Source organism: Alternaria infectoria, assembly GCF_024043175.1.
Source record: "Alternaria infectoria strain BMP 0036 chromosome Unknown scaffold_5, whole genome shotgun sequence".
Lineage (NCBI taxonomy): Eukaryota > Fungi > Ascomycota > Dothideomycetes > Pleosporales > Pleosporaceae > Alternaria > Alternaria infectoria.
Genome location: NW_026250694.1, coordinates 1,308,440 through 1,335,913, shown reverse-complemented (window position 1 = coordinate 1,335,913; position 27,474 = coordinate 1,308,440). Strand labels below are relative to the sequence as shown.

Sequence of the window (27,474 nt, the reverse complement as noted above, 5' to 3'; positions counted from 1 at the left end):
CGCGGCAGATACCAGTGTTAATGTTTACTCTTCATACTTCAAATCTCTTTGATCTGCACATGGTGAACTTGTTCAGGTTTATTACATTTGCTGATCTCTCAACTCTTTGTGGCTGTGCACTGATCATCTCAGCCATATCGAGTCTGTCCTTTGATCAACACCGCCACACTGTGGCTATGCTTGTTTACTGAGATGATCATCTTAACGATGGAGTGAATCACTCGGTGTACAACACACACTGAGTTCACCGATCCGGGTCAATACCATCGTCATCAGTCCTCGTAGTCCAGTGCATGGACTTGTCGTGTCAGATGTAGAAACTTGATCGCTGTGGCACACATGCGGGGTGACGTAGCGGGCGCCTTAAGCTTAACCTGCAAGCAGAAGATTGTGGTGTTGTGAACTCCATATTGATTTCCGAATGCCGTGGTATCGAACTCCAATATCATACAATAACATGCTAACATGACTCCATCGCTCAGTAAAATGTCGTGACCACACCAAACTCCGCCTCTCTCCTCCCAATATAATGATAGGCACCGTGCTCTCAACCCGCATAGCTCCATCTCGCTCGCGTCGTCTAACCCCAGAGTCTTACAACCTCCACAACGCCCAGACCCAGTGCAGTGATCTGCAGAGCGCGACTTGGTGAAAGCATGTCGGACGCCGCGCTTTCGGTGTTGTTTTTTCCACCAGTGCCTTTTCCACCCTTGCTTCCTCCTTTGCCGCCGCTGCTGCTGGCTCGTTCTTCGAGTTGAACTTCTGGCATAACTAGGGTGTCGCGTGCGGCAAGCGCTTCGCGGAATTGGGCGCGAGATCCGATGAGTTGGGTTTCAGCTACCGCGTCTGGGTTGGCGACGGGTGCTGGGCTGGCGAGCGCCATGGTCGCGAGGAGAAGAGTGGTTGCTGCTGTGTACTTCATGGTGGTGATGTTTGGGGTAGATTTGCAAGCTTGTAGTTTGAAGATGGAGAGTTGTAAAGGGGGCAATGGGTTTTAGGTAGAGTTTTATAGACTGATGAGTAGATCAAGGGTGACTGGTTGATGTATGAGCCGCCGCAATGAGTCTTTGGTGTAACCTTGAGGCAGATTTGATAAGTTGTATGCACATGGAAAGGAGGCGCGACGCATCGCATTTATGTATTCAGGCCACAAGCGGTGTGCTTCATGAATTACGCCGTGGACGCCTTAACGCTGTACACAGCCTGCGCGCGCAGAGTAAGATCGCCAACACAGCCTGCTTTCAGCTTGACGCGATTCTGGTAATGGTCTGTGACGTCGTGAGGGTGTTGGACCAATTACAATCGTTGTTTAGCCAGCCATGGAAAAGCGCGAGATTGGGCTGACGGCTTGGCTTTCTTGGCGGTCAGCTGAACAAGGCGTTCCGTCCCGCTCTTGGTCGCCTGTCTCGAGAGCTTGACAACCTCCAAGGACTTTCGTCATTCCTGTTTCTCTTCTAGGTCAGGAACGCAGCCAAGGATTCAAATGTAGTACTGGTAACATAAGCTTCGCTGGACTCTTTGTGCCAAATGAAGCTCACGTTGCCTGTGCTATGTTCGCAAAAGACTTGCGAAGTCACCACTCAGCCATTCATAGTATCCCGACAGTATGAATCGACATTGCAGCATTTGAAGACGGTATGCGAGATGGGAAGCCGTACGGAGGTTTGTAAACGTTGTCTAGATTATACATAGATGACTAGCAAGAGACTTGTGTATGCGATCCGTATGAACCTGACAGATCATGTTTGCTGTCCGATGTGAACTGATCCTTGTCCTGGCTTGAGGGTATGTGTTCGAGGCGAACGTGTCCTGCTTCGCGTGGCTTGGACGAGGAAGAGGGAGAGTTTCGCATCGCGTTGGGGAAGAACTGCCGTGCCATTGGACGAAGAGCAGCGATGCTGACGGAGATGATTCCCAGACTGCACTCGCCTACCGACATAATTACGCACTCGACACTCTGATCTGTATATTTGTTAGCTCTCATGTTCGAGTGGAATAGCCGACATCAATGCAATTTCTGTTGGTGGCAGGTATAGCAGTTCGTGCTCTGCTTACTGCATCCAAAGACACCCTCCATCATGATCCTCAAACCGAAGGAATACTTACAGGTAACATCCAGGACGCGTAAACGATCCAAGAAGGCAATACGGACAATGCCCAATATGCTTGCGCTATCAAACGTCAGCGAAGTTCGATGACCTGCCGTCTACACATACCTTGCACCTCCTGCCAGTAGCACACAGAGAACGATTCGTTGCCTTTTTGGCATGTTCAGCCTCCAAATATGAGGTATAGGTAACGCGCAAAGGAGGAGATCCGTCGCGACATTAACGGCGGAGCTGGCGTATAGATAGGTGACGTAGTCGACGCACACTGGTTCGAGGGTGAAGTCCCACGCTCCTTGGACCGGACGGCATTGGAAGATGGTGACGAAGATTCCTAACAGTACTTCAGCACATGTCACGTGTCGGTAACTGTGGCTTGTCTTACCCGAAATCCATAGACCGACGATGCACACAGATATCGCGTACATCCAGATGCGGAAGGTCTTGTCGTGGATGAAACGCAGGTACGACGATATGATGGCGATCTTCGTCAACGCAATAGCAAAGGCGTATAGGATTTGGCAGATGAAGAGATACTATAGCGCGTTAGTTGTGACAGCTCAATAAGCCCATTTTCAACATTCATGACGATCGCCATATCCATAATACGACACCCAATGAAAGCTTGGCACCTACCAATATACAGTCCTTCAAAGTGTCGAAGAGTGTCAACATGGGTAGGAGCCAAATGTGTCGCCCGAGGCCATATTGGGTCGCTAACATATCGTTAGCTGGATTCCACACTCGAAATACTTGCTGCTTACCAGCGATACACACTGCAGCCAGAGCAACAGTGAAGATGGCCGCGCAAATGATAAGGACTGTCATATATCAGCTGGGACCTTTGTGAGGGAATAGGTTGGCCCGTACAATCGTCTATGAAGATATGGCCGACGTATTTCGCTCTTGCGAAGAGGCGGAGACCGACAGTCAACACCACCAGAGCGATGAAGACTGCGCATGTTATCGTAAGACTGTTGACCTTCGAAGTATGGTCGCTGAAATCGAATTGGGTGATGTCGACTTCTATGCCACCGAAGAAGACAGGGTCTGCGTTGGGGTTGGAGTTCTGGCTTGCCATAATGCAAGGTCTCAGTGGTTTCAATGTGAAATGAAGGTAAGATCCGCAACAATCTGTGTAGAGGAGCCCGAAGGCATATGAATCCACGTAGAGGTCGGGCCGCAACCGGCGTAGTCTTACGGGGGCGAGTGGCCTGTGGGATATGCACGATGAATGCGCAATAGACCCGGTGGATCCCCTTATTATCTCTCGGTCAGCCGTTGTGTGGCGTCTTTCGTCAGGACTTTGGGCGGTAGTATTAGACTCTTCCATCAGACCGGTAACCCTAACTGACGTGCGAAGCTAGCTCTTAATGCCAGAACATGCAATCCGGAACGAAAAACAACATTCCTTCCAGACCTTTGGATCTCTGGTGTTTGGTTCCAGGCGCGCCGTCGACGTATCATGGTTCTCTGCCAACCTCTGCCATTGTATGGTTCTGTGTCGCCAGATCACCTCTTCAACATGCAATTACTCAGACGATTATCGAAGGGATTCCCCATTCAAATGTCGCGCTATTGAAGAAGTGCGGGTGTGCCGCTCTGCGCTAGCTGACGGCCTCTTCGTCCCCATCACCTGCAAGGGCAGGCGCAGGCACCAATCTAGCTGATCGACCATCCAGAGGAGCCGCACCAGAGTCTATCAGATTGATAGCATGCCTGTAGGCCACGGAAGAGACCCTGTGGCATTCATCCCGCGGAAGAAGCTGATGCAAGTGTATGGGCGCACCGCCAAAGATCGATCTTAGTCCACCGTGCTCTCGAGATGGCACAATATCCTATGCGGTAATGATGACTGCCTTGGGGATGGCTGAAAGTATAATTCATGTCGATCTAGTTTCTTCCCCCTAGGAGTTCTCGACCGGCTTTGTTCCGCGGGCACTACGGTGGTAGTGATACTTTCCATGGCCCCTGCTTACTCAGACAGCAATAGCGAATCAGCAGCATCCCGAGGCATCTGTCCCTGTACATAGACCACGTGCTAATGTACTCAAAACTTTGGGTGTACCGTAAAATCTCACAGTAGATGCGTCCCGCAAAGCGATTGCGAGAGCTGCAGTCTGTAGCCCGGTCCAGAGTCCAGTCAGACGCGCGGCGTCAAAGATTTCGCTGATTTTCTTGCTTGGGCAGCATTCGGTTTGTATGATCGGTTGAGAGGAGGAGCATTTGCATAGAGCGAGCGACGGCGTCGAGGCACGTTGAACGGCGTGCAACGCGATGGGGCGGGGAGGCTGGAGGGGACACCGCGGACGGGACGGACTCGCTTCCGATGGCGCCGACATGTGGATCGCACACGCTTCGCAGCACTGACTCGAACCATCTCCTCGCCGTCAGGTCGCTGTTTTTCCTCTAAAGAGATAGGTGTCATACATCTCATGGCAATTTGCGCGCATTTCCATGAACCCAATATCGTGAACCTAATCGGCGTGATCATACCTAGCGATGCCTGAGACCCCACGTGTTGTGCAGCGGCTTGTCCATGAATGGCAAAACTTTCGACTTAGGCCCAGCATCGACAATTCCAGTTCCTGGGTCAATGTCATTAGCCCTGCATGATGTAGCGGCTGGCCCGTGAATTTTCCTTAGTTCTCAGGAGCTCCTGCATACATACATACCTACTGTGCGCAGCCCGAAGCACACCACTACACAAAAGTCGCCACGCAGAAATGATATTCATTCTAAGGGCAAGACAATTCCAAACTTTGGTCGAATGGATCGGTAGTTGATGACTACGCGGCGATGGCCTCCGCAGCTTGGCGAACTCGACAGCACAGCGGAGCCCCGATGGACGCGTCTCCCATCTTACATGGGAGCATCAAAGTCATTGGCCTATCGAGACCCAACATCAAGGCACGGAAAAGTCAGGCCTGTAGCAGGTAAGGCCAAGATGACAATTGACCGAAGTTTTCGTGAGGAGACGAGGCTGAGCCGGCGGAATCGACGCGCTATTAGGACCGTCTGCGAATGAGCGATGGGTGCCGCGACTCTGCCGATGCTTGAACGCGAAAACATGGATGAGGTGTCGTCGTCGATGCCCATTGTCCTGGGACATTGATGTTCATATGTAAGTGGGGTGTAGCAAGTGCAAATTATTTTGGAGATAATCTCAAAATTGGTCACTAGAAGCTCACATTATTGTACAACTGTCGCAGTGCGCTCTGGCAGTCTTCTTACTATACATTTACCATCGTGATATCCGCCATGTCGACATCCACAGATCCGACTGTGCCGCTCCCGACTGAGACAGAGAAAGACCGCAAGGACAGGGACGATGATGACGATGACGACGTGAGCTCAACTGCACCTGCTCCAACTCCAACGCCGCCAACACCGGGTCCTCCTGGGAGACCATCACCGGCCGATGCATCACAATCTTCACAAACCTCTCTTCCTTCTTCAACCTCGACGCAAGCCTCTGCTTCAGCGCCCGCAGTTCTAGAATCCGGAAATGGCGGTCTGGGCGTTGGCGCGAGCGCTGGTATCGGCGCAGCAGTCGCCGTTGCTGTCATACTACTTCTACTAGGCGGCTGGTTTTGCGTGCGTCGAAGGCGAGCTGGAATACGCCGGAAGAGCACCCTGTCACAAAGTTCGTACGACTTGGAGAATGCGACAAAGGGGAGCGAATGTGGAGCCCTCGGGCCAGCGGAGATGGAGGCTGGGTGTAATAGCGAGAAGAGCGCTTCTGAACTCGCCAGTCCTGTTGTTCCCGTGGAGGCCGTTGGTGACCGTCGACTCTTTGCTGCAGAATTACCAGGTTCCGAAGTCCTTCCAAACGACGAAAAGAAAGGCACTGGGGAGCGGCTCTTCCCGGACTCGCCAATCGATGACGAAGACGACCAGTACCACGTCGATTCGAAGAGTATCGAGGATAAGAAAGCGTCGTGTTGACGGTCCGCTAGCATCTCATGTCGTTACGAAACAAAATACATTTTTTCGCGCTTTCCTAACGGGGAAGCCAATTTTGGAAATTTCTCTCTCTCAATGGTTGGTGTACTCGCGATGACCCGATGGAAAATGGACATTTGGAGGCGGTGATACTGGCGAGCCGTCCTGCGGGGTGTAGTCCCTCGACAAGCGCTGCAACGGCGAGACTCCACCAGGAGAAGCCTCAGGTGGTGAAACCATGAGTAGCGGTACGGGAGCACGTACGGGTTCGGTGGTACGAGTCCTTGTATCCGGCTCCAGTGCCATGCTCCAAGTCCTCCATTGCTCAAGCTTCCGAACGTACAGTTCTTCCGCTTCTGACGTGGCGTGAATGTTGCCATTTCCCTCTACTTCTTGCGCAGCAGTATCGCCGTGCAGTTCTGGTATCTGGCCTGCATCCAATTCGTAGATAATCCGAGCATCGGCTTCAACAAGCAGCGGTGGTGGTGTTGGCAGCGGTGGTGATGACGCGGGTGTAGAATACCAAGCTTTCTCCTGTGGTCCTGCTTCGGCGTCTATCGACTCTCTCTTTGTGGTCTGGAGCTGTGCTCTCCGAGCCAGCACACGGTTCCTTCGTCTGATCGCAAAGAAAGCAAGAATGGCGATAACGACGATCGATACAGAACACGCTACTCCAATGGCAATACCGCGCTTGATGCCAGGAAGGGCCAGGTCCGTTTCGATTGCATTCTCCTCTTGAGTGGTCGTTAGGTTGAAATGTTTCGATGTGGGGGATGGTGTGGGTGTCGCCATGGTTGAGGGAGTCACTTGACGTTTCGCACACACGCAGAACGTGAGAGGATGTGGGAGTTAGTACTCTGTCCCAGAGTACAAGTTTCGGGCATATGCAGTACATGGTCGGAGCAAATATTGCGGCGCAGTCGTGAAGACTGCATGATCGCCGCACCAGCCTGGCTATGAAACCATGCAAGAGGTGCCTTCGGCGGCTACAGGATTATGGGTCGGGAATCCAATCACGCCGCTCTGGACCAACCATGCCTCGGCGCGTAGGGCAGTGCAACAGACGTGGAACGTGGCACAAGCTTGAGAACCGGCATCGCGATCCTTTTTGAGTGGTTGAAGGAGTTGGGGTTGCTGAAATGTCAGGAGCATGAGGCGTATGCCTATGTTGCGGCACAATAAGCGTGGAGTGGCGAGGCGGCATGTCATCATTTGCCTCCTAGGTAGAACCACGAACACGACGCTCTCACCGGTCGAACTTACAAGTGCTCCCATAGTCCATATCACCGTGCACCATGTGTTTCCAAACGATGAGTTACGCGCTGGATGATTTTGCAGAGGCCTTAGGCAGTTTAAGCGGGGTGTCTGCGGGTGCCCGCATCCTGCGCGGCTCTGCGGCTCTGCGGCTCTGCAGTCCTTTACCGACATCTCATCAACATCGCTTTTCTTCTCTCCTCAATGTTTAGAAACACCAACTGGTACAAGCTCTGTCGCACTGAACTCAGCCGCAAATTTCAAACCCAAAGACAGGTCGCCAGGCTGCCTCATGGCCATGGGGGCCGCTGGCCGGTCAGCCTCGCTGGCGGCCTGAACCCGCAAGTTCGGGGAAGCGGCCCCATGCGTTGACACGCCTACTACTTGAGTCAAGCAACTCCGCAAGAACTTGCTGTGGATTCCGACGGTCGCCACCTTTTCCTTACTCAGACAATGCGTCTTTTGTTGGTGTCAAAAATAACTATCGCAGCGAGCCGTCAGGATAAACATATCGGCTATCCCGGTGCTGTACCATCATATTGGAAGTGGGACTCTACGATCTCCATCCATACCGGCAGGCCCAGACGCTCGATCTCCTCATCTTGCCGATAAAAGGCTGGAGCTATATCCACTGGCGCTCATATTCTCAACGTAAACAAGAATTTCCTACTTATGAAAACCTCACGTCGGAGTACTCGGAAGAAACTCCGCCCAAACCATTCAATTGCTATTTCGTATCCGTCTCTGACTGTGGCTGCATACTCTTGGTCTCCAGACTACTTCGCGACGATACATCAATTTAAACAAACCCAGAATATACCACTGTCAATGGCTAGTGCATCTAGGCCTCAGCTATGTTGTCGTGTCGACCTAAATACGAGCAAACACTCTGGTTACAAGTACTTCTTCCCGATCTTGACCGTCTCTCCATCCTCCTGATGTCCATCCACGACACACAATTCCAGATGTTGGTCGCCTGTTTCCTGGATCTTGATCATACTCCTCCATGTATCGGCGCGCTCCACACCCGCACTCGTGCCGTACAACTTCTCGCTCGGCGCCGAATTCATTGCCAATGCGATAAGCTCCGCTACGTCCTCCCAGCACTCGCCACCGTAGTACCGTCCCCTAGCGACAGAATAGCCTACAAATGCTACATGCACAATCAACATCAGCGCAAAGAGTAGCAGGACAATCATGGCTGCCCAGACGGCTGTGTTCTGGAGTCCGTATCCGTATCCGTAGGAATCGAGTGTGATGCGAACTGAGTAGAAACCGGGAACGTAGCTGTCTGGATTCCACTTGAAGAGTCTCTCGCCCGAAGGAAGGAAGGTTTCAAGTCTTGTTACCACGTCAGCGGTGGCGTTAGTTTTGACGAAAGAGGATAATCTAGACATGCTTCGCGCTATGCCGTCCACAAGCACCGTTCCCACCAGCATCGCTATTGCCTCTTCGAATGCGCCGCCCGTGTCTGGGGTCGTCATATTAGGCGCATAGAACGCCGTAATTCGGTTGTCTTCTTGATTAGGGCGGATGATGGCAGTATTGAGGAACCGGGCCATGCCACTGACAGTGGAGGAAGAGTTGTCGGCTAACCACTCGCTTTGCTGTCGGTTCAGAAAATGCGCCCAGTCGAGCCTCAAGTCGAGCGGGTTTTCTGATATGCCCAACTTGGTGAGGAGTGCTTTTTCGGGTTTCCATTCGGTCTCGGAGAGTGCATCAGAAACGTTGCTCGAGACAGTGGTCGAGTTCTTGGGCTGGTAATATGCATCGCTAGAGACCCACCTTGCATCAGTTGAGCATGCCACAGTGGCAGTGGATGGGTATCTGTCTTTTGTTGAGTTTTTGGCCGAGACAGGGATGATTGCCAACGCAAGTAGCGATGATGACAAATTCCCATTGTTGCTTTTGTACCATTTGAATCTCGCGATCTTACTCGGTAGCCGATCAAAGATGGTATCGTTAGGCTTGGCGTATTTTGTCTCAGCTTCAGGATGCAATGCCTCCTGCCCCCATGCCTGTGACCTATCGATGTTCGGAAATGGAACACGTAGTCGATCCGGAACTTGGGTCCACAAAGAGAGGCTACACTTCACATAGACGATGGGCTGGTGAATTGGAGTGTCCGCTATGATGCGCAATCGGGGATATGCCATGTCTCTAGTACCGCCAGCATTGTTGTGTCTTGCATAGTTATAAAATGTACCGAGTGTTCTCGAGCTCAGCTCAGTGATGACGGTGGTGTAGGCCCAGCCGCCCTTTGGGCCATTACCAGTCTTGATGGAGACCTTCCGTTGAACGCTGCTCGCACGTAGGTCTGTGAAGAGCAAGTCATCGCGCGATCCAGTCTTCGTGAAACTGATAAACTGAATAGTTTCAGCATTGAATACATGTTATGTCCGAAAAACTGGAGATAAATACCCATTTATAGATATCGATGAACCCTGCCGACGGGCAGTGTAGGTTTAATGGTGACTTGAATGGATCTTGGAGGCAACGAGCAGTTTGATTTGTGTCCATTGAGTTATTGAAGACAGTTGGCCAGATTTTGGCTGCAGTTGCGTTGTAGAGGACGGTTGAGCCGTCGGCTGGAAAAGCGTTCTTCATCTCGTACCACTCAAGCGAAGGAATCACCGTGATCGCAGATGACGGTCCTAAAGTCAGCGAAAAGATACAGGTGAGAAACAACAAGCCTCCGAATGGGAGGTGACGCCTCCACCCCGCCCAGAATGACCACTTGAACAGCATGCTGGGCGAGCCTGTGACATGAAGTGCATTGACGAGTCCGAAGGGAATACCGTTTCGCCCGACCAGCAGTCTTCGCATGTAGTGAAAGACAATCATGGATAGTGATGCGAGCATCAGCAACTCGTGAGCCTTGGACGCGACCTGAAATGCCTGGAGTTCCATGTTCTGCCGTTTCTGGTTCTTGATCTTGAAATCCCTCCAAAAGAGTCCGATGATGTGTATCCACAGAAGGATACCAACTATGGCGAGTACTGCAGTGTGATACATGAACTCAAGCCATGGAAAGTCACGCTTCAGAGCGATTTTGGCTCCTTCGATGGGATTCGTAGGTCCCAGATCGCGCTCGTGAACATCACTCTCTTTGGTGGAGACTGACGATCGCTGATCGATCAAGAGCGCAGTATCCTCCATCATACTCCGCAGGATGTCAGAATGATGAGTAGTAAATCGAAGCGATCGAAGAACAAGAGGCTGCAAGAAAGAGGGTTCGCATAGAAGAGAGGCCAGAAGAACGGGATATCAGAACAACAGCGGGGCGCGGGGATCTGCCATGCTTAAGAAGGGTGAGGACAAGACCGGTAGCCATCAGATGACAAAAGATTATTTGGGAAACCTATCGAGATATCGCAGAGTAAGCCAGCGCGACAGGTGCGGGGGCCAAATCATTGAGGAGGCAAAGACTTAGGTAGGGGTAACAAGGCTGAACACCGATGCCAGCCTGGTGACTGCGGACTCTTACGCCAAGAGCAATACTCGTTCTAGGCATAAGCATTCCAGGAGACAGGACCGGAGGCCATAGTAAGGATGATGAAGTCTCTCAACCAGGCTGGATAAGACATTAAAGGAAAATGAAGTAGACAACTGTTGAAGTTTACAGGTCTGTTTTCGTACGTTCTGTGTATCTCGCGAAGACTTTGCGAGGGTCCTGGATTGTAAAATCTCGGAAACGGTCGCCTTGAACGAGGACGGACGTGTTGGTGTGATAACGTTTATCGTAGGCACTGCTGCTGCGTGTGGCGACTACAACATCTCACCCCCGGCTATGCCGAACCGTCAGCATCCAAAGAAGGGGACAAACGTGTACAGTATCAGCCAATAGAAATGGGTCGGTGTTGTACGTTGCACAGATGCTGGCCGGGGATTTGGAGGTCATTTGGACCAGGACTCACTAGTCCCGAGCAGGAATGGCGCCGTTCGGGAGAATGACGCGAGGCCGAGCCTCATCCATGTTCCCCAACGCGAACATCGGCGCATCCACTCGACGCGACGTAGCAGTGCATCCGCTGAGCACGTGCTAATTAGCCCATGCTCATGGAGACAGTATGAATGAGGAGGACGACTACGAGAATGGCGCCAGTAAATATCCCCACGACGCTCGGAGGAGCTGCCAGCTGACCGCGCGCAACAGGCTCCGCCGAGGAGGAAGATGAGCAGGAGGAGAACGATGCCATGGATGTAGACGAGGAGGAAGAGGGCGACGATGCAGACGACGGCGATAATGACGACGACGATGCAGACGGAGACAACGACAACGACGATGAAGACCAGGACCAAGATCAGGACCAGGACGAGCCCGACAGCCCTTCGCAGCGACCGCGCAACAGCATATCCAATGGCGGTACAGCTGGACAAGCAGAGGGAAATCCATCTGTCACCCTCACATCACCCAGCCCTCGAGCGGCGGCTTCGGGCGTGCTCGGAAACCTGCCCTTCCACCCGAGCGTGCGACAGGAGGCCTTGAATGCGCCTATATACGACATCATACCCACCATCGCCGCACCGCATAGCACCTCAATCAATGCCATCACCGCCACACCGGACATGCGATGGGTCTTCAGTGGAGGCGCAGACGGCTATATACGAAAGTTCAATTGGGTGGACACAGCCAACGGCAAGCTTGCCCTAACTGTGGCCCAGCGACACCCTTTCGTTGACTCGGTCACCAAGGCGGGCGTGCTTCTCTCATACTGGGAGAATGAGGACAGTGCCGCAGCCGAGAGCTTGTCCCCTGTGTACTCGCTCGCAGTACACCACCAAGCCCTATGGCTGTTGTCGGGTCTGGACTCGGGAGGCATAAACCTGCAGTCGGTGCGCCATCAGGAAGGAACGCGGATACACACTCTCAAGAACCATACCTCAGCCGTCTCGGTCTTGACATTGTCGCAGGACGAGACGTCGGTATTGAGTGGTAGTTGGGACAAGACTATCAATGACTGGGACTTGAACACTGGAAGCGTTAAGAGGAAGTTCGAGACGAGCGGAGGACAGATATCCGCAATCGAGCAACGTCCCATGTCTACATTACCTATACCTCAGGATACCGAAACCCTTCCTACATCGAACGGCACTTTCTCCTCCAACAACTCCGCTCGACCTCGAACCAACGGCGCCCTCGCGAACGGCGCCGATATAAAGCCCGTGATACCCAAAGACGAAGGTGCTGAGGATGCCCAGGGATCTCCAGACGACTCGCTGTTTGGAGACAAGGACCAGGACTCTTTGTTCGGCGACGGCCAGGAAAACAACCTCTCGGCCACTCTTCCTTCGTTCGGTGGTGACGACGACGAGGACGAGTTCTCCAGAGCCATCGCGAACGGCATACAACAAGCGGACGACGACGCCAATGCGGACATGGACATGATGGACATGGGCGGTCCTGTACAAGCACCCGAGGAGCCAGCTGCGGATCAAGCGAAGGAACCCCCAGTAGATGCTGAGAACCAACCAGCAGCGAATGGAACTACAGATGCGCAGCTTAATGGCACTGCCAATGGCCTGCCCCATGGAGAGGATCTAGAACAGTCCACGACTACTTCCGCAAACCAGACCGAGCAGCCTGCTTCATCTGAAACGACCTTTATGGACGCGTCAATGGACGGCACATTGCGTATCTGGGACCGCCGGCAACCGAACCCAGTCGCACGCATCACACCCCCGCGAAACACACCACCGTGGTGCATGAACGCATGCTGGTCACCAGACGGCAACTTCATCTACGCTGGCCGGCGAAACGGAACAGTGGACGAGTACAGTCTGCACAAGAGTCTACGAGAGCCGCGACGCACATTCCGGTTCCCCAGCGTCAGTGGTGCAGTGAGCGCAGTTCGGGCTATGCCCAATGGGCGACATCTCATTTGGTAAACTCACCTCCCCCTCACACGCGCACACATAGATACGTGCCGTGACGTGACGTGAGACAAGCACTAACATGTACCAGCGCATCATACGACATCCTCCGTCTCTACGACCTCGCCCACAACGACGCGGGACCGAAAGCCGGCGCGGCCGCTACACCCTTCTTCATTGTCCCCGGACACCGCACCGGCGTCATATCGCAGCTATACCTCGACCCAACGTGCAACTTCATGATCTCAACGGGCGGAAATCGGGGCTGGGAGGGAGCATCAACAGAGGTGATGCTTGGATATGAGATTGGCATCGGATCTTAGCATCTGTCATGTACTATACCCATTGATCGCGGCGTTTGGGACGGCGTTTCTTGAACGAGGGGGTCTGCGTGCGCTTTTGTGATTGGGTACGAAGAGCAAAGAAGAAAGAGACAAGAGTTTTAACGCGACGATCGTGAGTGCAACGCGTGTGCCAGGTGACGTAGCTGGGGTAATGGGCATGGGGATACGCAAGTGCTGACTCCGAGATGTTACGACGAAGCGTTTAGGACGAAGCTTATTCTTCTTTTCTTTTTCCTTCTCTCCTCTGGTTGTTGCAGCCCTCACGTTTGTTCTGCCATTGCACCTGATTGACTACTTGCAGGCTCGGCATTCCCGCACCATGTCGATGGTGTCACGCGGAACACGCGTCCACCATAATTTTTTTCCGTGTGGGAGGAGCGGGGTAATTTTGATGAAGTCTTTCTCAGAAGCGCTTACTATCGCATTGACCCGCGGAGAAGAGTATACCCAAACATAGACGGTAAAGGAAGTGACGTAGTCGGTGAGAGCCTCGTTGTACCAAGTACATGCATTGGGCGCGAGGATAGGGGCAGGCAGTACGCGCGCGCATCTCAACTAGATTTCGGATCGAGAGGGGCGATTAGTCGGATCAGAGTCCGTGGTGTTGCAGAATTCGAAGAGACGGCGGGGCTCATCTCAACCATGCACCCCACAGACAGGATCCCTGGCACCGGCGTCGGCATCCAGTCAAGGCGACTGGAAATCTGTCAGCGCTGGTACAAATGCCGGCATCCAACACTATGTGAGTCGCTATCGGCACGGTGTGTCGGGCTTTGGTGCAGGAACACCAGCGGTGAGCGCCTCGTATGTACGAACGGAGACGGAATCGAAACGAGGCAGGCGGCCAATGATCATCTCGTTCGAACTTTTCGTCGCCTCGCCGAAACGCGAGCCCGTAACTGTAGGCGCGCGTCATAAAAAGTCCGAGGTGGACCGATGCTGGTCCGATGTTTGTTTCAAGAAACCTGGAACAAAAGCGTCCGAGTTGTTGCAGACCCACAGGTATGGTGTTTCTTCCTTGGTACAAATGCAGGTCTGACGGTTTGGGGAATCCCTGCTGGGGATTTGTAGGCTAGCGAGCGACTTTAGCTCCCGGGCGCTCGCGCCTCGTAGATCGTATCGCGGAAGGCATGGCGGAAAGGGCGGTGTAGGGCGGTGAATGGCTTTGGAGATGCATCGTGAAGGACGTTGAGGGACGGACTCTGCGAGGATGTAGACCGGTTGTGAAGAAATCTAGTCTTGCTGGGGTCGTCCCAGCGGTGAGTGGTAGATCACGGTACGCGTGCCACTGCATCGGTCGATTTGTGTAGACTAAGGACCCAATGATTTGAATGGAAAAAAGCAAATTGTGTAGAGAGCGCTACTAGGGCATGCTGTGTTGTAGTCCACCAGATCTGGTAAGACGTGATGCAGTCAAGGGAGGAAGCGCTGCGAATAACGACGCCTAGAAGCCGACATGCCAGGGAAGACTACACGCTTCGAAGGAAAACGATGAGCTTCTATTCGTAGACGTTGTTTGGTTCGCATTAGGAGAGAAACTGTAGAAGCGTCCAATCCCGTGTCGAATGCAGTTCATTAATGGCGTAAGCGACTTGTAGTAGCATCTGGAAAGAGGAGCCGAGATTGTCACATCTGGGTCCTAGTCACCCAACAAGGTAGCGTTCTTGGATACTCAGCCGCGACAGACTCGTGCACGCCGAACATCATTTGGAACATGAACAGCCATGAGGCGCACAAAAGTTCGTCTCGAGAGCTGAACGTGAGCTCCCAAGACTTCGTCTGCTAGCATTAGCGAGCGGGACGCATTGAAATTCAAGAATTCAGGCGACTCCGACTCGTCAGGCGGCATCAGGGTTCAGGTGACACTGCGGTGGGCGAGATAGAGTTCTTAGTCAGATATTGAGGCGCACGCCCAAATTGGCGCCCGGGAACCGCGTTACCCACGTCTACAGTGTGCGACTATCGTCGACGTTGACCGCAACGTCAGAAAACGGTGACTGTAACATTACAAAGCCCAACAGGAGGGTCGTGTGTATGCGAAACTACGTCATTCCATCTTTTGTAGAGCCCAAGCAAAATCGGGCCGTATCGCGGTTGTAAGGAGGAATCTGGGAAAACAGTAGAAATCTCAAAATAATGGAGAACTGGATAGTGGAGCCGGGAGGTGCTGCCGCGTTATCCCAGGCTGTCGAATGATACGGGTAATGCTCCGTGTAGGCAGACCACGGTGCCAGGCTTCAATAGTGGCAATTGTCACGGTGATCCAAAGTTAATGTAGTTTATCAGTGTGGTGTATTGGAGCCGCATCAGCTGAATCATCCACGGAGCTGAAACCCTATCCATGACCATTCCATGAAACATTTCTGGAGGAACGCCACCGGGTTCGGTGTAGTCGAGCGTCGGCTGCAGGCACAGAACAAAGGTTCACGCAAGCAGCCTCGTCATGCCCACGACGAGCGTGGCAGGGCGGATGTAGCGGGACTCTAAGCAGTTCCGTCGTGGCCTCTCAGCGACGCGAGCGAGCGGCGTGTGAGCAGAAGAGGGTGTATGATGGACCAAAAGAGGCAAGCCTGAAATGAGGCTGAGTGGGAACGTCGAGGTTGTGATGGTATGCTGGTGTGATCTGCCCCGCCGCTAGCGCTGTATCGTGACTGCGTAGTGTCTTCGGGCCTTTGGCTCCACCCTCGACGCCTAGTGTCGCCAGTCGTCGTGACGGCTCGCTGCAATTTGCACGATCGCGCTGTTCAGTCTCTGGCCATAGTTTGATATCTAGCGGCACTCCATGGATCGTCAGTCCTGCATTAACGGCCGTCGAGTCCGCAACACCTAGTGGCCAATGCGCGCGTGCAGCCTGCAGGTCATCCTACACCGAGATGGTGTGCCGCCAACCATCTCATGTGGCCCGCCCGCCATCACTCTGCCTGTCACCCATTCCTTTGCGCCCTGGGATCCTTACCTATTCTGCTCACGCTGCACTAAGCTTCTCATCCACACCGCACGCTAATGCGCATGCACTGCACATGCAGGGCTCCTCTTCCGGCTGCTTCGCTCGCCTGTCAACATAAGTACCCAAGGAATCCTCCAGAATATGCATCCCGTACCCAGATATCTCGCGGAGGATAAACCACGGTTCCTACTAACTGTCGCTTCTTGCATTGCCCTCTCCCAGGCAAACACTTCCCAGGCAGCACTCGCATTGTCTCATATTCATCGCCTCTCCCACGCCGCCCACTCGTGACTCTTCCAGACGCCTACCCAAAAGTCACGCATATATAGCTTGCGTGCGCCGCTCACCACTGGCGAACCTACTACCAAAATCTCCTACCAGCACCACTTGTGAACTCTCTTCACCGAGCGTTCTCGAGCTGCTGTTTCAGGAAGGACCGGCCAGGAGCCGGGGGAACGAACACCATTCTCGGTCACATCGCCTTTGTCAAGGTTGAATCAAGCGCTAAGCCGTCACTGCCTGTTCGACGTTCATCGCTCCTTCGGAAATTCAAGGACTTCCTCTTAATAATGCCTTCCTATCTACGAAGCACCCCTCGCGCCTACTCCTTCCCACCATGGGTCGAGAACGGCAACGACGACACTAATGAAAACGATCTTCCGGACATCGACGAAGACCCCTTCTCGCACTTCATCTCACCACCCATCACCGAGGCTGACGACCCGTACGAGCTGTCCCTGAGCGCAGGCATCGACGTCCAGGAAGGACCGCGCACCACCAAGTCTTCCAAGTTCAAGTCCAACCTCGCCAACAAGTGGACCCGATATGTCAAGCACAACCACAGCCAGCTCCACACTCAGTACCACGCGCCTACCATCTACGAAGAGGACGAGGAGGAGTCTTTCATGGGGCTCGATGACGATCGACTGAACGACACGCCACAAGTTGTGTCTCAGCTCAGCCCTCCACGGATCAGAATCACTGAACCATCACGAGGCCGCGCACAGGATCTCGCGACCCGCAAACAGCAAAACCGTCGCCGGTACTCGCGCACACTATCGGGTCATCGCCACTCATGGAGAGAACCCAGCCCGGACCTGTTCACTGTAGACGAATCTGAAGAGGAGGATGTTCCTGCGCTACGTCGCGCAAAGACGAGGAAGCCCAAGGACGGCGCAGAACGCCGGAGGTCATCGACCCGATCAAAATCAAGAGCACGAGTCGACTCGGTAACGGGAGAGTCGATCTTGTAGCACGGTAGTACGGCGGGATAGAGAAAAAGGTGCATCATGGGGTAGGGGTTGGATACACAGCATTGCGCGGCGTTGGTGGCTTTTTGACTTTACACACAGCATTGGAAGGCGTTTTTGGTATACCACGGGCTTGCATTTTTATGGTTACACGCATTGGGCGGTGTTTTACTGAGCATTTACACATACTGTACTGCATTGCGTGCCGCGGCAGCATGATAGCGATCGAACAACAAACAAATTCCACTTCATAATATCTTCAAGCTTCATCCCCTCCTTCGCACTTGGCTCGGCGATATTGCTATGACGACCTCATCAAACGCAACGGGCCAACCCCTTCCATTGACAGCCTCCGTCGGCGATATACTGAGTCGAGCACACGCAACCATCCCCCACCCGAAAACGCGACTACTGCAGACTAAGAGACAAGCGTGCAGTACCGTGACCTCACGCCGCATAACCCACGATAGCGAAAAACCACCAACAGCGCCCAAATTACCCCTCCACACGCCAGCAGCGAACATCCCTCTTTCGCGCGCTTACCGCTCCAACCCTAAACCATCCGAAAAACCTCCGCGGCGACTGTCACAGCAGGAATAATCGGGTCTCCCGGCACCACCGCTACAGAGGCGAAGATAATCTTATCGTACCAGCCAACTCGATTTTTTTTCTTCCTCGTCTTCCGTTCAGCCTCACGATTGCCTGCAGCAGACCAAGTCGTGATTTTCGTCTGCCATTACTCCAACAAGGACTAGCCATACCGCTTTGTTCTGTATCTTGCATGCAGCCTCGTGCACTGCGCATGTTGCATGAGCAAGTGTGCCCAAGAAACATCTACCGGCATATATCCAGCTGCTTCACCAACCACATTTTCGGATTCTTTACCCCTCACTTCCTCCATTCACGAAGCGCAGCGTGCCGACATTATCGCAGGAAAAGGGTATTTTGCACCGCGCATCTTTTTTTGGTGTGCTTTACGCGAAGAGATCTACACATGTACACAGCTTACCTTTCCCAAAGTTGGTACAACATGACCTGATCTATCGTGACCACTTGTCATGTCCACGCTTTTCCATCCGCTTCGGATGGCAAGACCCTGCGTTTTGGACGATGTGCCCTTTTGACCCTTACAGATAGGACGGCGATCTTACTATGGCGTGCCGCAAAGGGTCACGCGGCGCGAGATAGGCGGCGGAGTGCTTTGATCCGGGGTCGGCATAGTTGACGATGGTACTGAATCATGAGGCTGCCTGGCGTGATTGTGATTGCGACAGGCGGGGTCTAAATCTTTTTTGGTGGTTTCCTCGTTACGACGGTGGGGTGGGGTGTGGGTTGGGCATGTGGCCTGTCTTCGGGAGCAGAGTGGCTTCCTGTGTAGAAGGGCCGACTCTGTGGGGTCGGCATTCGGAGACCCACGGCGCGGATTGGTGGCTGGATAAGATAAATGTGAGGTTGGGTGTGCGACGCCTGTTCGCGATCGAGATCGTGAAGGATGTGGTCTTCGCCGTGTGCATGCCACTGCATGGCATGATGTGCAAGACGTCGTCATGTCGGAGGATCTGGATATGTCGTGCGCAGCGCTGCAGCCGCCTGGCTGTCTGCGACGCAGGGCAATGATAATAAGGAAAGCCGATCTATCTGGCGTCTCGCTAAGTGGACCACAGCCTGGGGAAGCTTACGCGTGGAGTAAACTGGGTTTCGGGAGGCGTTGGAGTGGAGATGATCACATCGCCACAACTACCAACGAAAGGGGGATGTTCATTACAGTCAACGCTGCTGAACATATCCGATGGCAATTGTATGCTTCAAAGATGCCAATGTGACCGTGGGCGTGCTCGTACAAGCCTGATGCGCGTGCCTAGTGCGAACCTTCCAAGGTTACGCGCACTACGCGTCGGCCGGCATGACGTCGTCACCTGAGACGCGACTCCAGCTTCCACCACCCATGCACCACATCCTTACACATCGTGACACCCTACCCTACCATCTCAACACCCTATAGTACCACCATGCCGCGCTTAGATGAAAACACTCAGCAAACCCTCCGCGATGCAGAACAGGGGATCCGAAGGCGAACCGCCAGTGCCTGGGACAGCTTCAGCAACTTCGCCCTACGCGACAACGTGCTCGAAGTAGCCGTTGGACTGATGTATGTCACTTCCATCTAACAAGACAAAATCCACATAAGCCATACTAACTCACAACCCAGCCTCGCAGCCGCCTTCACCGCCGTCGCAAACTCCCTCGTCTCCTCCATCATCCTCCCCATAATCTCGCTCCTCCCCTTCCTCTCCCGCAACCTCGACGCCAAGTTCGCCATCCTGCAATCCGGACCCAACTACAACACCACCATCTCCAACGGCTACAACACCCCTAAGCAGGCTGTCGATGACGGCGCTGTGGTGCTAGCTTACGGCGAGTTCTTGGACAAGATTGTCAGGTTCCTGGTCGTTGCGTTGGCGCTTTGGGTCGTGGCACTGGCGTATTCGAGGGGGAGTGGGGATAACATCGTCAAGAAGCAGGTTAAATGTCGGTTTTGTAGGAAGTATATTAGTGAGAAGGCGAAGAGGTGTGTGAATTGCACGAGCTGGTTGGATGGCAGGGAGGATAGAGGGTAGAGGGTAGTTTGGAAGGTAAGTATTGATATTGATACGGTAATGATGATATCTCAGTGCGCTACAAGAGTTCGATCTCATTTTGTTTTCTCCAGTTCGGAAGCACAGCGTCTCCATACCGCATGCTCGAGACGATCTTCCCTACAACTAAATCCCCGGTTATCCCACCGCGTAATTATCCCACGAATGTGATTTGGTCCACCTGGAAGATCCAATTCTTCTTGCAAGTATATCAGGGCACGAATCTTGGGTGATGCATATCTTCTAGGTGCACATCTTTTAGATGCATACCGATAAAACGGAATACCCTTATCTAGCTCAATACGACCCCTTTCAGATGTCACGACGTTACCATGGACTTCGAAGCGAAATCCAGCCTCAATTTCGCTTGCTTGTATAGGCTTGATATGGGCGCACGTAAGATCCTCCGTTTCGCCGTTGACGTAGGCACCGAAGAAGTGATGGGGCAGTCCGAGGAGCTTCTCGGCCCAATCCTCATCTTGGCCTTCTTCGTTGAGACGCATTGTGAGATAATGGGGATGTGTTTTACTCGAGCTGCTCTTGAAGCCGAACGGTGCTATAGTCAGGTATGTCGCTTTCATGTCTGGCTTGTCGAGAAATAGCCGCTCTAGCCTGATGGGCATGCCGTGGAAAGAGAGGTGTACCGGGAATCGTGCCAACTCTTCTCGCTCGGCCTCATTGAGATTACTGAACAATGTTTCCTCCAATGTGGCCGTGTCTAGAGTCACATCAGGCATCTTTACGCCGCCCTCAAATGAAGGAGTCTTTTCTCTTGTCCAATGCTCAGGCGGGGGGTACGTTACATGGATGAACTGATCATACTTCGTCTCATCACAAGACAGCAGTACTCTGGAATCTTCTGCGAGACTGCTAAAGTAGAAGTGAGATCCCTTTCTCAAAGTCCGCGTAAATCCTCGTTCTAGTACCTTCGTTCCAACCTTCCAATCATCGCAGTAATAATTAGCATCCAACGAACGGAGAGCGGTGATGAGGGAGGGTCGACCTTCCAAATCGAACTTCTCGCCAAGCACAAAGTTAGCCAGAAAGCTCTCTCCATCCCAGTCATGGGCGAGGTCTTTAATCGAGGAGCCACGCCAGCTGCCAAAGTCGAAAAAATATCGATCCTTGTTTTCGGGAAATGTACGCCTGTTCTCGTCCGTGGGGTGGAAAGTATACCCTTGATTGTGTCGTGAAAATACTTTCTTTAGAAACGACTGGTCATACTGACGTGATTTGCCCGGAGACTTCTCGATGCGGCCGTGCTGGATCCGGTCTGACATTTCCAGCTGCGTTTGAGAAGAACACTTTGATTTTTTAGAAGTAGGATGTTTGCGAAAGAGCGGTGCTTGTATAGGAAGGCGGCATGGACAAGGTCTTAGCTTTGTAGAGTCATCGGCCAAACAGTCTCACACAGGGATCGTCTTTGTCTCGTATGAGTAAGAGTTGATCATATGAAAGCGGTGCCGGTCGGCTCATGGATGGACAGAGGCTTCATGGATGCGAAACGTGGAACAAAGACTCGATGTCGTCCGCAACTCCACTACTAAACAGTTGCGACGATGGCATTGACAAAGGCGAGCACAGCTATCTCTCTAAAATTGTGCACCGAGCATAATGACAACAGTTTACTCGATGATGCGATCAAAAGCAAATGCCTTCCAGACTCCATCCGGTAGCTTGCCATCCTCCAAATCGAATCTACCCCCCCACTGATCGTGAACAGGTGGCGGAATGATGCCTTTAATCAGATACTTCTCCCCAACCACTGGTACTTCAACATCCTTCTGCAAGATCACGTGCATAGTTTCCCGGTTGTCTTCATTTTCCAAAGCTCGGCGATCCAACCAATCTGGCTTGACGGTTATTTTGGCTTCGTCGATGCTGTCAACAGTGCCCCTTAACTCGAAGCGGAGGCCTTTCTTGATGACAGCCTCGTCGTCAACTTTCTCAAAACGAGTCTCCACCAAGTCGACGGTGTCGGTGCTGTATAAAGCCCCGGAGAAGTGGAATGGTAGGCCCAGCATCTTTTCTGCCCAGCCCTCCTCTTTTCCCTCCTCATCGAGCTTCATAGTGACATAAAGGAAGCATCGTTGTCGTCTCAGAGGATGACCGCTTGGGCTTGTAGTGATACCGGCGGGTGAAATAGTGAGATAGGTGGCTTTCTTCTCTGGATCATCAATGAACAGGCGTTCAAGTCGAACTGGCACTCCATAAAAAGACAGACGTATCGGATATACATCCCAGGCCCTTCCCTGTTCCGTATTCGCTGCCCGAGGTAGCAGAGTAGCGAGGGGCTCCGCATTGAAACTAACCTCCTCTTGCCTCATTGTCCAGTCCTCTACATCGTGAGGCGATTTCATCTCTATAAAGTGGTCGAATGGTGTCTTGTCAGCCGACAATTTCACCTGACTGGGATCGCTACGCCAGGAGATCTTATAGTGCGATCCGGGAATGATCTCCTTTTTAAAGCCTCGTCTGGCGAGCCCTCTATCGATATTCATGAAGTTCTCATCTATGTACCAGATATGAGGAAGCGAGCGTAGGGCGATAACAAGGTCAGGACGACTGGCCAAATCGAAAGTTCCGCCAAGGATATCCCAGATGATAAATTCAGGGCCACCCACTCTCCTGCAGGCCACCTCGTCGAGGGTGAGGCCCTGATGAACGGAGAAGTCAAGCTTGTAAGGCGTCTTGTTGAAAGGGCGTAAACGCCGGTTGTCCGCAGTGGGTTTGAAGAAGTATAGTTGAGTAAGATTCGGGTTGTGCTTCTTTTCGGGAGACTTTCGTTTGCCGATACGGCCATTTCGGACGCGATTCGACATTGTAGCTTCCAAAGCCTCAGTACCTGCAATAGGTCTTGTCGGCTAATGGCTGGGGCCAATGACAGAACAAGTTTGTTACTGATTTGGATTTGAATGAAAGTGTCTTAAAGGAAGAACGCGGTTGTGGAAAGAGGATGCGGAGATGGCGGGTCCGCGACCTCGGAAGGCGAGGATATAAGTTTCATTTCTCGGTGGTTCTACTGAGCTAATCTGTTCACGGTTAGTCGGCGTTGCCCAGGTGAGGATCCCAATAAGCAAAAGCCCCCAGCTAACTTGAGATAGAGATAGATGAGTACTTGTCTCGGTCCTCTACTTATCGAAATGCACATCTCTAATCCTCCAAAAACTTCGCAACAAACTGCGCAACCTCCGCCGGCCTCTCCACCATGGGCAAATGACCCGCCCCATCCACAACCTTAAGCTCAACCCCACTCCCCAACTTATCCGCCATATTCTCTTTCATAGTCTTGGGCAACACGCCATCCCCCGCACCCACCAAGAACGCACCTTTCCCCTTGTACCCGGCCATCTTCTCCCTAATATCATACTGATGTAGCGCCTTGACCGAATCTCTAAATCCAGCCAACGAATTCGTCTTAACCATGTCCTTGACGCGCTGGATCTTCTTTGCTAGCTCAGCGTCGTCGTAGGACTCTTTGACGAACCAGCGGCGCACTGTCACTTCTGCGAGTTCTTCGCCGACGATGGGTTCGCCGGATGAGGCGGTTAGACCTTCTTTCTCGGCGACGGCGACGCGGTCGTTCCAGGCGTTGGCGTTAGAGGGGGGCGCGAAGGCGTTGGTGTCGCAGCCTATGAATGCGGAGATGCGGTCCGGGTAGGAGAGGCCTGCGTTGAGTGCTGTTGCGCCGCCGAGAGAGACGCCGACGATGGAGGCTTTCTTGACGCGGAGGGCGTCGAGGAGGGCGATGACGTCGTCTGTAAGCGTGTGGACTGTGACAGGTGATGTAGAGTTCGAGGGAAGCGTGTTGCGGCCTCGGGTGCTGTATCGGAGGACGCGGTACTTGTTGTTTGTGGCTTTTGTGAACTCGGCTACGAAGTCGTCCCAGATGCCGTAGTCGACGAGTATACTATTTGAGAGGACGAGTAGAGGCGCGTTGGGATCACTGGAGCCTTCGAGGCGGTACGGCAGTTGCACACCGTCTTTTGTTGTGACGAAGCTCTCGATTACTGGTCGCTTCTCTGGTGTGGTGTGCGCAGGATATGTCTTGACCATGCCCTCTGAACTCTCTGCTGGTACTGTGTCTTTGCTCGCCAGACTTTGGAGGTCGCGCTGTGCAGCACCAAAGGTGTAGTAGAGATCGTAGACCCTCCTCTTCCTGTCTTTTACGACATCCTTGTAGATCTTATCGCACCACTCCGTCGTAGTAGCATCCTTGAACTCGGGTCCTCCAAGCCCATTCTGCGGCGCGTACTCATGCAGCGCGAGGTACTCTTTCTCGGTCTTGTGTCCGCTCTCCAGATCTAGGTATGATGTTACGAATCTCCTTGTTCTCCTCCAGCCGGGAACCTTTTGCAGAAGAGGTACATGCTCCTCATTGTACCACTTCTTCAGCTCCTCTTCCTTGTCTGCGCCCTCATGCAGCGCAAAGCTCACGGCAATCATGACGTTCTTCTCTCCCTCGTTTTCAACTTTCTGCAGGTCCTTGAAGTCTCCACCCTTCCACTCTCCGAGGAGATCGTACGATCGCCTGTCGACGAAGATCTGCTTCATAGTATCGCGTTCTCGTTGCGATTGCACCGGTGCGCTTCGAAGCTTCGTGTACGGTTCCCTAGTGAGCCACTCGAGTTCGTCGAAATCGTAGATGGCCATCCATTCTGGCTTATCTTTAGACCCAGGCGCGCTCTCGAGATCCGTGGCGCGATAGCGGAAGCCATTGTTACAAAAGGGGAGGCGCAGACGATTGGGGCCGTGTTCGTTCTGGTACCTTGGAGGGGAAAGTGTCAGGTGGGATCGTGAAGTGGCAAGGATGCGACTGCGGAGGGGTCAACTTACCAATCCTGAAACTGTGCTTCAGGCAAGCCCTCCTTGGGCTGCATCGTCACGTACAAGATGCCTGGTGTTGATTTGGCTGCCATTGTATCTGTTGTGTGGGTAGCTGTAACCTTCAGTGTAAGTGTCGCAAGTAGATGAGAGATGACTGGGTGGAAATGCAAGATTGAAAACGATTAGATTCGAAGGTTGCGACTATACTACTCCAATTATCTCGTGCAGGCCATGACGAAGTTGGGGAAAGAAGAGCTTCCCCGATGGCATCTGCCGGCTGGCGTTAGTTCGGTCGACGGCGGCACCGCTGCCCCTCATTCTTCCGAGGCTGAACACAGACCCGCCGCTACCACGCGTGTACCCTACGCTTCGGGACGTGGAGGACCATCAATGCATGCAGTACTCACCCACATCAAAGTTTATGCTGACATACTGAAATCCTGTGTCGTAGTGCTAATTCTCTTAATGCTACCCACGTATCTTCTATGCCCAAGTATTATGTATCGGTCTAGTCGTACCAAATAGCATTCATACCGAAGCCTTTCTCACCAATCTCCAACCTCGCAACTCTTGCTAGAAACTCGTCCTGCCATCTATAGATCTCCACGCCGCCCTTCTCATCATCCGTAAGCGCTAACCACTCATCGGACCAAGGACACGGCGATACTGCATTCGAATGGCCACCAGAGGTCGGCGTGGGATTGAGGCAGATTTGTCGCTCAATGGCGCCTGACGGGGCGATCTTGAACGCGGCGATATAACCGGTGAGGGAGAAGGAGTTGGATCGAGAGGTCGCGAAGAGGTAGTTTGAGGATTTGGTGAGGAAGCAAACGTCGGAGCGGTACATAGTGGTTGCATTGGGGATACCTGGAGACACTTAGCTATCAATATAGAATGCGTAGAAGGGTACTTTACCAGGTGGAATTAGTGGGTACGTCTTGTGGGTGTAGACGGGGAGCTTGGTTTGCGGATCAATCACGTACTCGCACAACCGATTACCTGCCTCCATCAAGGCATACAGATAGTTCCCTGACGGATGCATCTCTACCCATCTAGGATGGTCTTTCGGCGCGGGCGCCTCAGTAAAGCCTACTGTTTCCAGCCTTCCTTCATCGTCTATCTTCTTATGGCACCAAACCCGATTGGCCCACATGTCCGCGCTGTAGAGATAGGTCTCTGAGGGGTCGAAGACCATACCGTGGATGGCAGTCTTGTCGCAGTACTCGAAGTTCTGGATGTTCTCTTTGATGTGGCCTTCCGGGTTGACCGAGAAGATGTTGCCGTAGCCAGCATAGTCGTAGAACGGATTGCAGTACACGGCATATGGAGGCTTCTGGGCGGGAAGGAGGAAGATCGCACGGGTCTTGGTGTCGGCATCGTTTGCTTTGGCTGTTGAACTTGTCAGTAATGGCATTGAGCTTCATGGTGTGTCGCTTACGATGTCCGCCCATGGGAAAGCTGCCTGTGTGCACGATCTCACTCGGGCTCTTGACTTCGTGCGAGCTCCATTTCTTCATAGAAGCACCGTAGATGTTCTTCCTCTTGTGCTGTCATCCTGGTCATCAGCTATTGTCGGTCACATCAAGGTCCAGGAATTGCGCGCATACGTCGAAAGCCATCCAGCTTATGGGCTCATCTTCTGGAATTTCCGTCTTCTTCACCAACCCCAGCTTCAATGTTTCATCATCGAATGCGACTGTAATGATCACACCTGGCGGCGTCCAAGTGCCGATCATGAGGTGATGCTTGACCATGTTGGTGGTTGCTTCCTTGCAAGGAACGTGTCTTTCGTATAAATAAACAGCTCGCAGCAAAAGCTGTCACTCTGGGATGCAATCCGAATCCCCCCTCCACTCTGCGATAATTCAGCCATCGCGTCGCGTCTCTAGACTTCAGGGGTCTGCGCCGAAGGCGGGGCATTAGTGCTGATGACGCTAGATTGTGAGGGAAAAAGGCCGGGTAAGACTTCTTCCACATCGGCTCCCTTTTAATTCGCCAACCCGCCCAGCGCGAGGCGGGGCAGCCGTCGCGACCTGGCGCAGCCTTCGGCACTGTAGCTCCTCGCGCTCATAGTACGTTTGAGAGCCGGTACAGCATGCCGCCAGACAGCTCTGACAAGGTCTCGCCTGATCCGCGGCTAGAGAGACGGCCATTGTCAACGGTATCGGTTCGGTTGGCTGCGGGTGGTAGAATTCAGGTACTATTTATTAAGCTCATGCCTCCCAGCATGATGTCTCGTTCTCACCACTCCCACTGTACTTGCACTCTGATACCCTTCGTACCTTGATTCTC

At 52.9% G+C, this 27,474-nt stretch overlaps 10 protein-coding genes across 10 annotated transcripts; 4 read left to right on the top strand and 6 right to left on the bottom strand.

Annotated features, from left to right (window-relative positions):
• Nucleotides 1–272: 272 nt before the first annotated feature.
• J4E92_004108 (uncharacterized protein) lies at nucleotides 273–922 on the bottom strand (the record flags this gene model as incomplete). The annotated part of the gene is made up of 2 exons (XM_051495500.1): nucleotides 273–374; nucleotides 599–922. 2 exons carry the CDS (start codon nucleotides 920–922, stop codon nucleotides 273–275), a joined length of 426 nt encoding a protein of 141 aa, XP_051354519.1.
• A 4,444-nt stretch (nucleotides 923–5,366) lies between these two features.
• Nucleotides 5,367–6,053, top strand: J4E92_004107 (uncharacterized protein; the record flags this gene model as incomplete). The annotated part of the gene is made up of 1 exon (XM_051495499.1): nucleotides 5,367–6,053. One exon carries the CDS (start codon nucleotides 5,367–5,369, stop codon nucleotides 6,051–6,053), a length of 687 nt encoding a protein of 228 aa, XP_051354518.1.
• A 2,144-nt stretch (nucleotides 6,054–8,197) lies between these two features.
• J4E92_004106 (uncharacterized protein) lies at nucleotides 8,198–10,466 on the bottom strand (the record flags this gene model as incomplete). The annotated part of the gene is made up of 2 exons (XM_051495498.1): nucleotides 8,198–9,662; nucleotides 10,024–10,466. The coding sequence occupies 2 exons, from the start codon at nucleotides 10,464–10,466 to the stop codon at nucleotides 8,198–8,200; spliced, it is 1,908 nt and encodes a 635-aa protein (XP_051354517.1).
• A 908-nt stretch (nucleotides 10,467–11,374) lies between these two features.
• On the top strand, nucleotides 11,375–13,501 carry J4E92_004105 (uncharacterized protein; the record flags this gene model as incomplete). Its single annotated transcript, XM_051495497.1, has 3 exons — nucleotides 11,375–11,408; nucleotides 11,461–13,189; nucleotides 13,270–13,501. 3 exons carry the CDS (start codon nucleotides 11,375–11,377, stop codon nucleotides 13,499–13,501), a joined length of 1,995 nt encoding a protein of 664 aa, XP_051354516.1.
• A 3,537-nt stretch (nucleotides 13,502–17,038) lies between these two features.
• On the top strand, nucleotides 17,039–17,722 carry J4E92_004104 (uncharacterized protein; the record flags this gene model as incomplete). The annotated part of the gene is made up of 1 exon (XM_051495496.1): nucleotides 17,039–17,722. The coding sequence occupies one exon, from the start codon at nucleotides 17,039–17,041 to the stop codon at nucleotides 17,720–17,722; it is 684 nt and encodes a 227-aa protein (XP_051354515.1).
• Nucleotides 17,723–19,728: 2,006 nt separating this feature from the next.
• On the top strand, nucleotides 19,729–20,337 carry J4E92_004103 (uncharacterized protein; the record flags this gene model as incomplete). The annotated part of the gene is made up of 2 exons (XM_051495495.1): nucleotides 19,729–19,868; nucleotides 19,929–20,337. 2 exons carry the CDS (start codon nucleotides 19,729–19,731, stop codon nucleotides 20,335–20,337), a joined length of 549 nt encoding a protein of 182 aa, XP_051354514.1.
• Nucleotides 20,338–20,566: 229 nt separating this feature from the next.
• Nucleotides 20,567–20,978, bottom strand: J4E92_004102 (uncharacterized protein; the record flags this gene model as incomplete). The annotated part of the gene is made up of 2 exons (XM_051495494.1): nucleotides 20,567–20,579; nucleotides 20,626–20,978. 2 exons carry the CDS (start codon nucleotides 20,976–20,978, stop codon nucleotides 20,567–20,569), a joined length of 366 nt encoding a protein of 121 aa, XP_051354513.1.
• Nucleotides 20,979–21,980: 1,002 nt separating this feature from the next.
• On the bottom strand, nucleotides 21,981–23,177 carry J4E92_004101 (uncharacterized protein; the record flags this gene model as incomplete). The annotated part of the gene is made up of 1 exon (XM_051495493.1): nucleotides 21,981–23,177. The coding sequence occupies one exon, from the start codon at nucleotides 23,175–23,177 to the stop codon at nucleotides 21,981–21,983; it is 1,197 nt and encodes a 398-aa protein (XP_051354512.1).
• Nucleotides 23,178–23,508: 331 nt separating this feature from the next.
• J4E92_004100 (uncharacterized protein) lies at nucleotides 23,509–25,274 on the bottom strand (the record flags this gene model as incomplete). The annotated part of the gene is made up of 2 exons (XM_051495492.1): nucleotides 23,509–25,123; nucleotides 25,192–25,274. The coding sequence occupies 2 exons, from the start codon at nucleotides 25,272–25,274 to the stop codon at nucleotides 23,509–23,511; spliced, it is 1,698 nt and encodes a 565-aa protein (XP_051354511.1).
• A 416-nt stretch (nucleotides 25,275–25,690) lies between these two features.
• J4E92_004099 (uncharacterized protein) lies at nucleotides 25,691–26,936 on the bottom strand (the record flags this gene model as incomplete). The annotated part of the gene is made up of 4 exons (XM_051495491.1): nucleotides 25,691–26,049; nucleotides 26,098–26,571; nucleotides 26,621–26,729; nucleotides 26,790–26,936. The coding sequence occupies 4 exons, from the start codon at nucleotides 26,934–26,936 to the stop codon at nucleotides 25,691–25,693; spliced, it is 1,089 nt and encodes a 362-aa protein (XP_051354510.1).
• Between the last annotated feature and the right edge of the window lie 538 nt (nucleotides 26,937–27,474).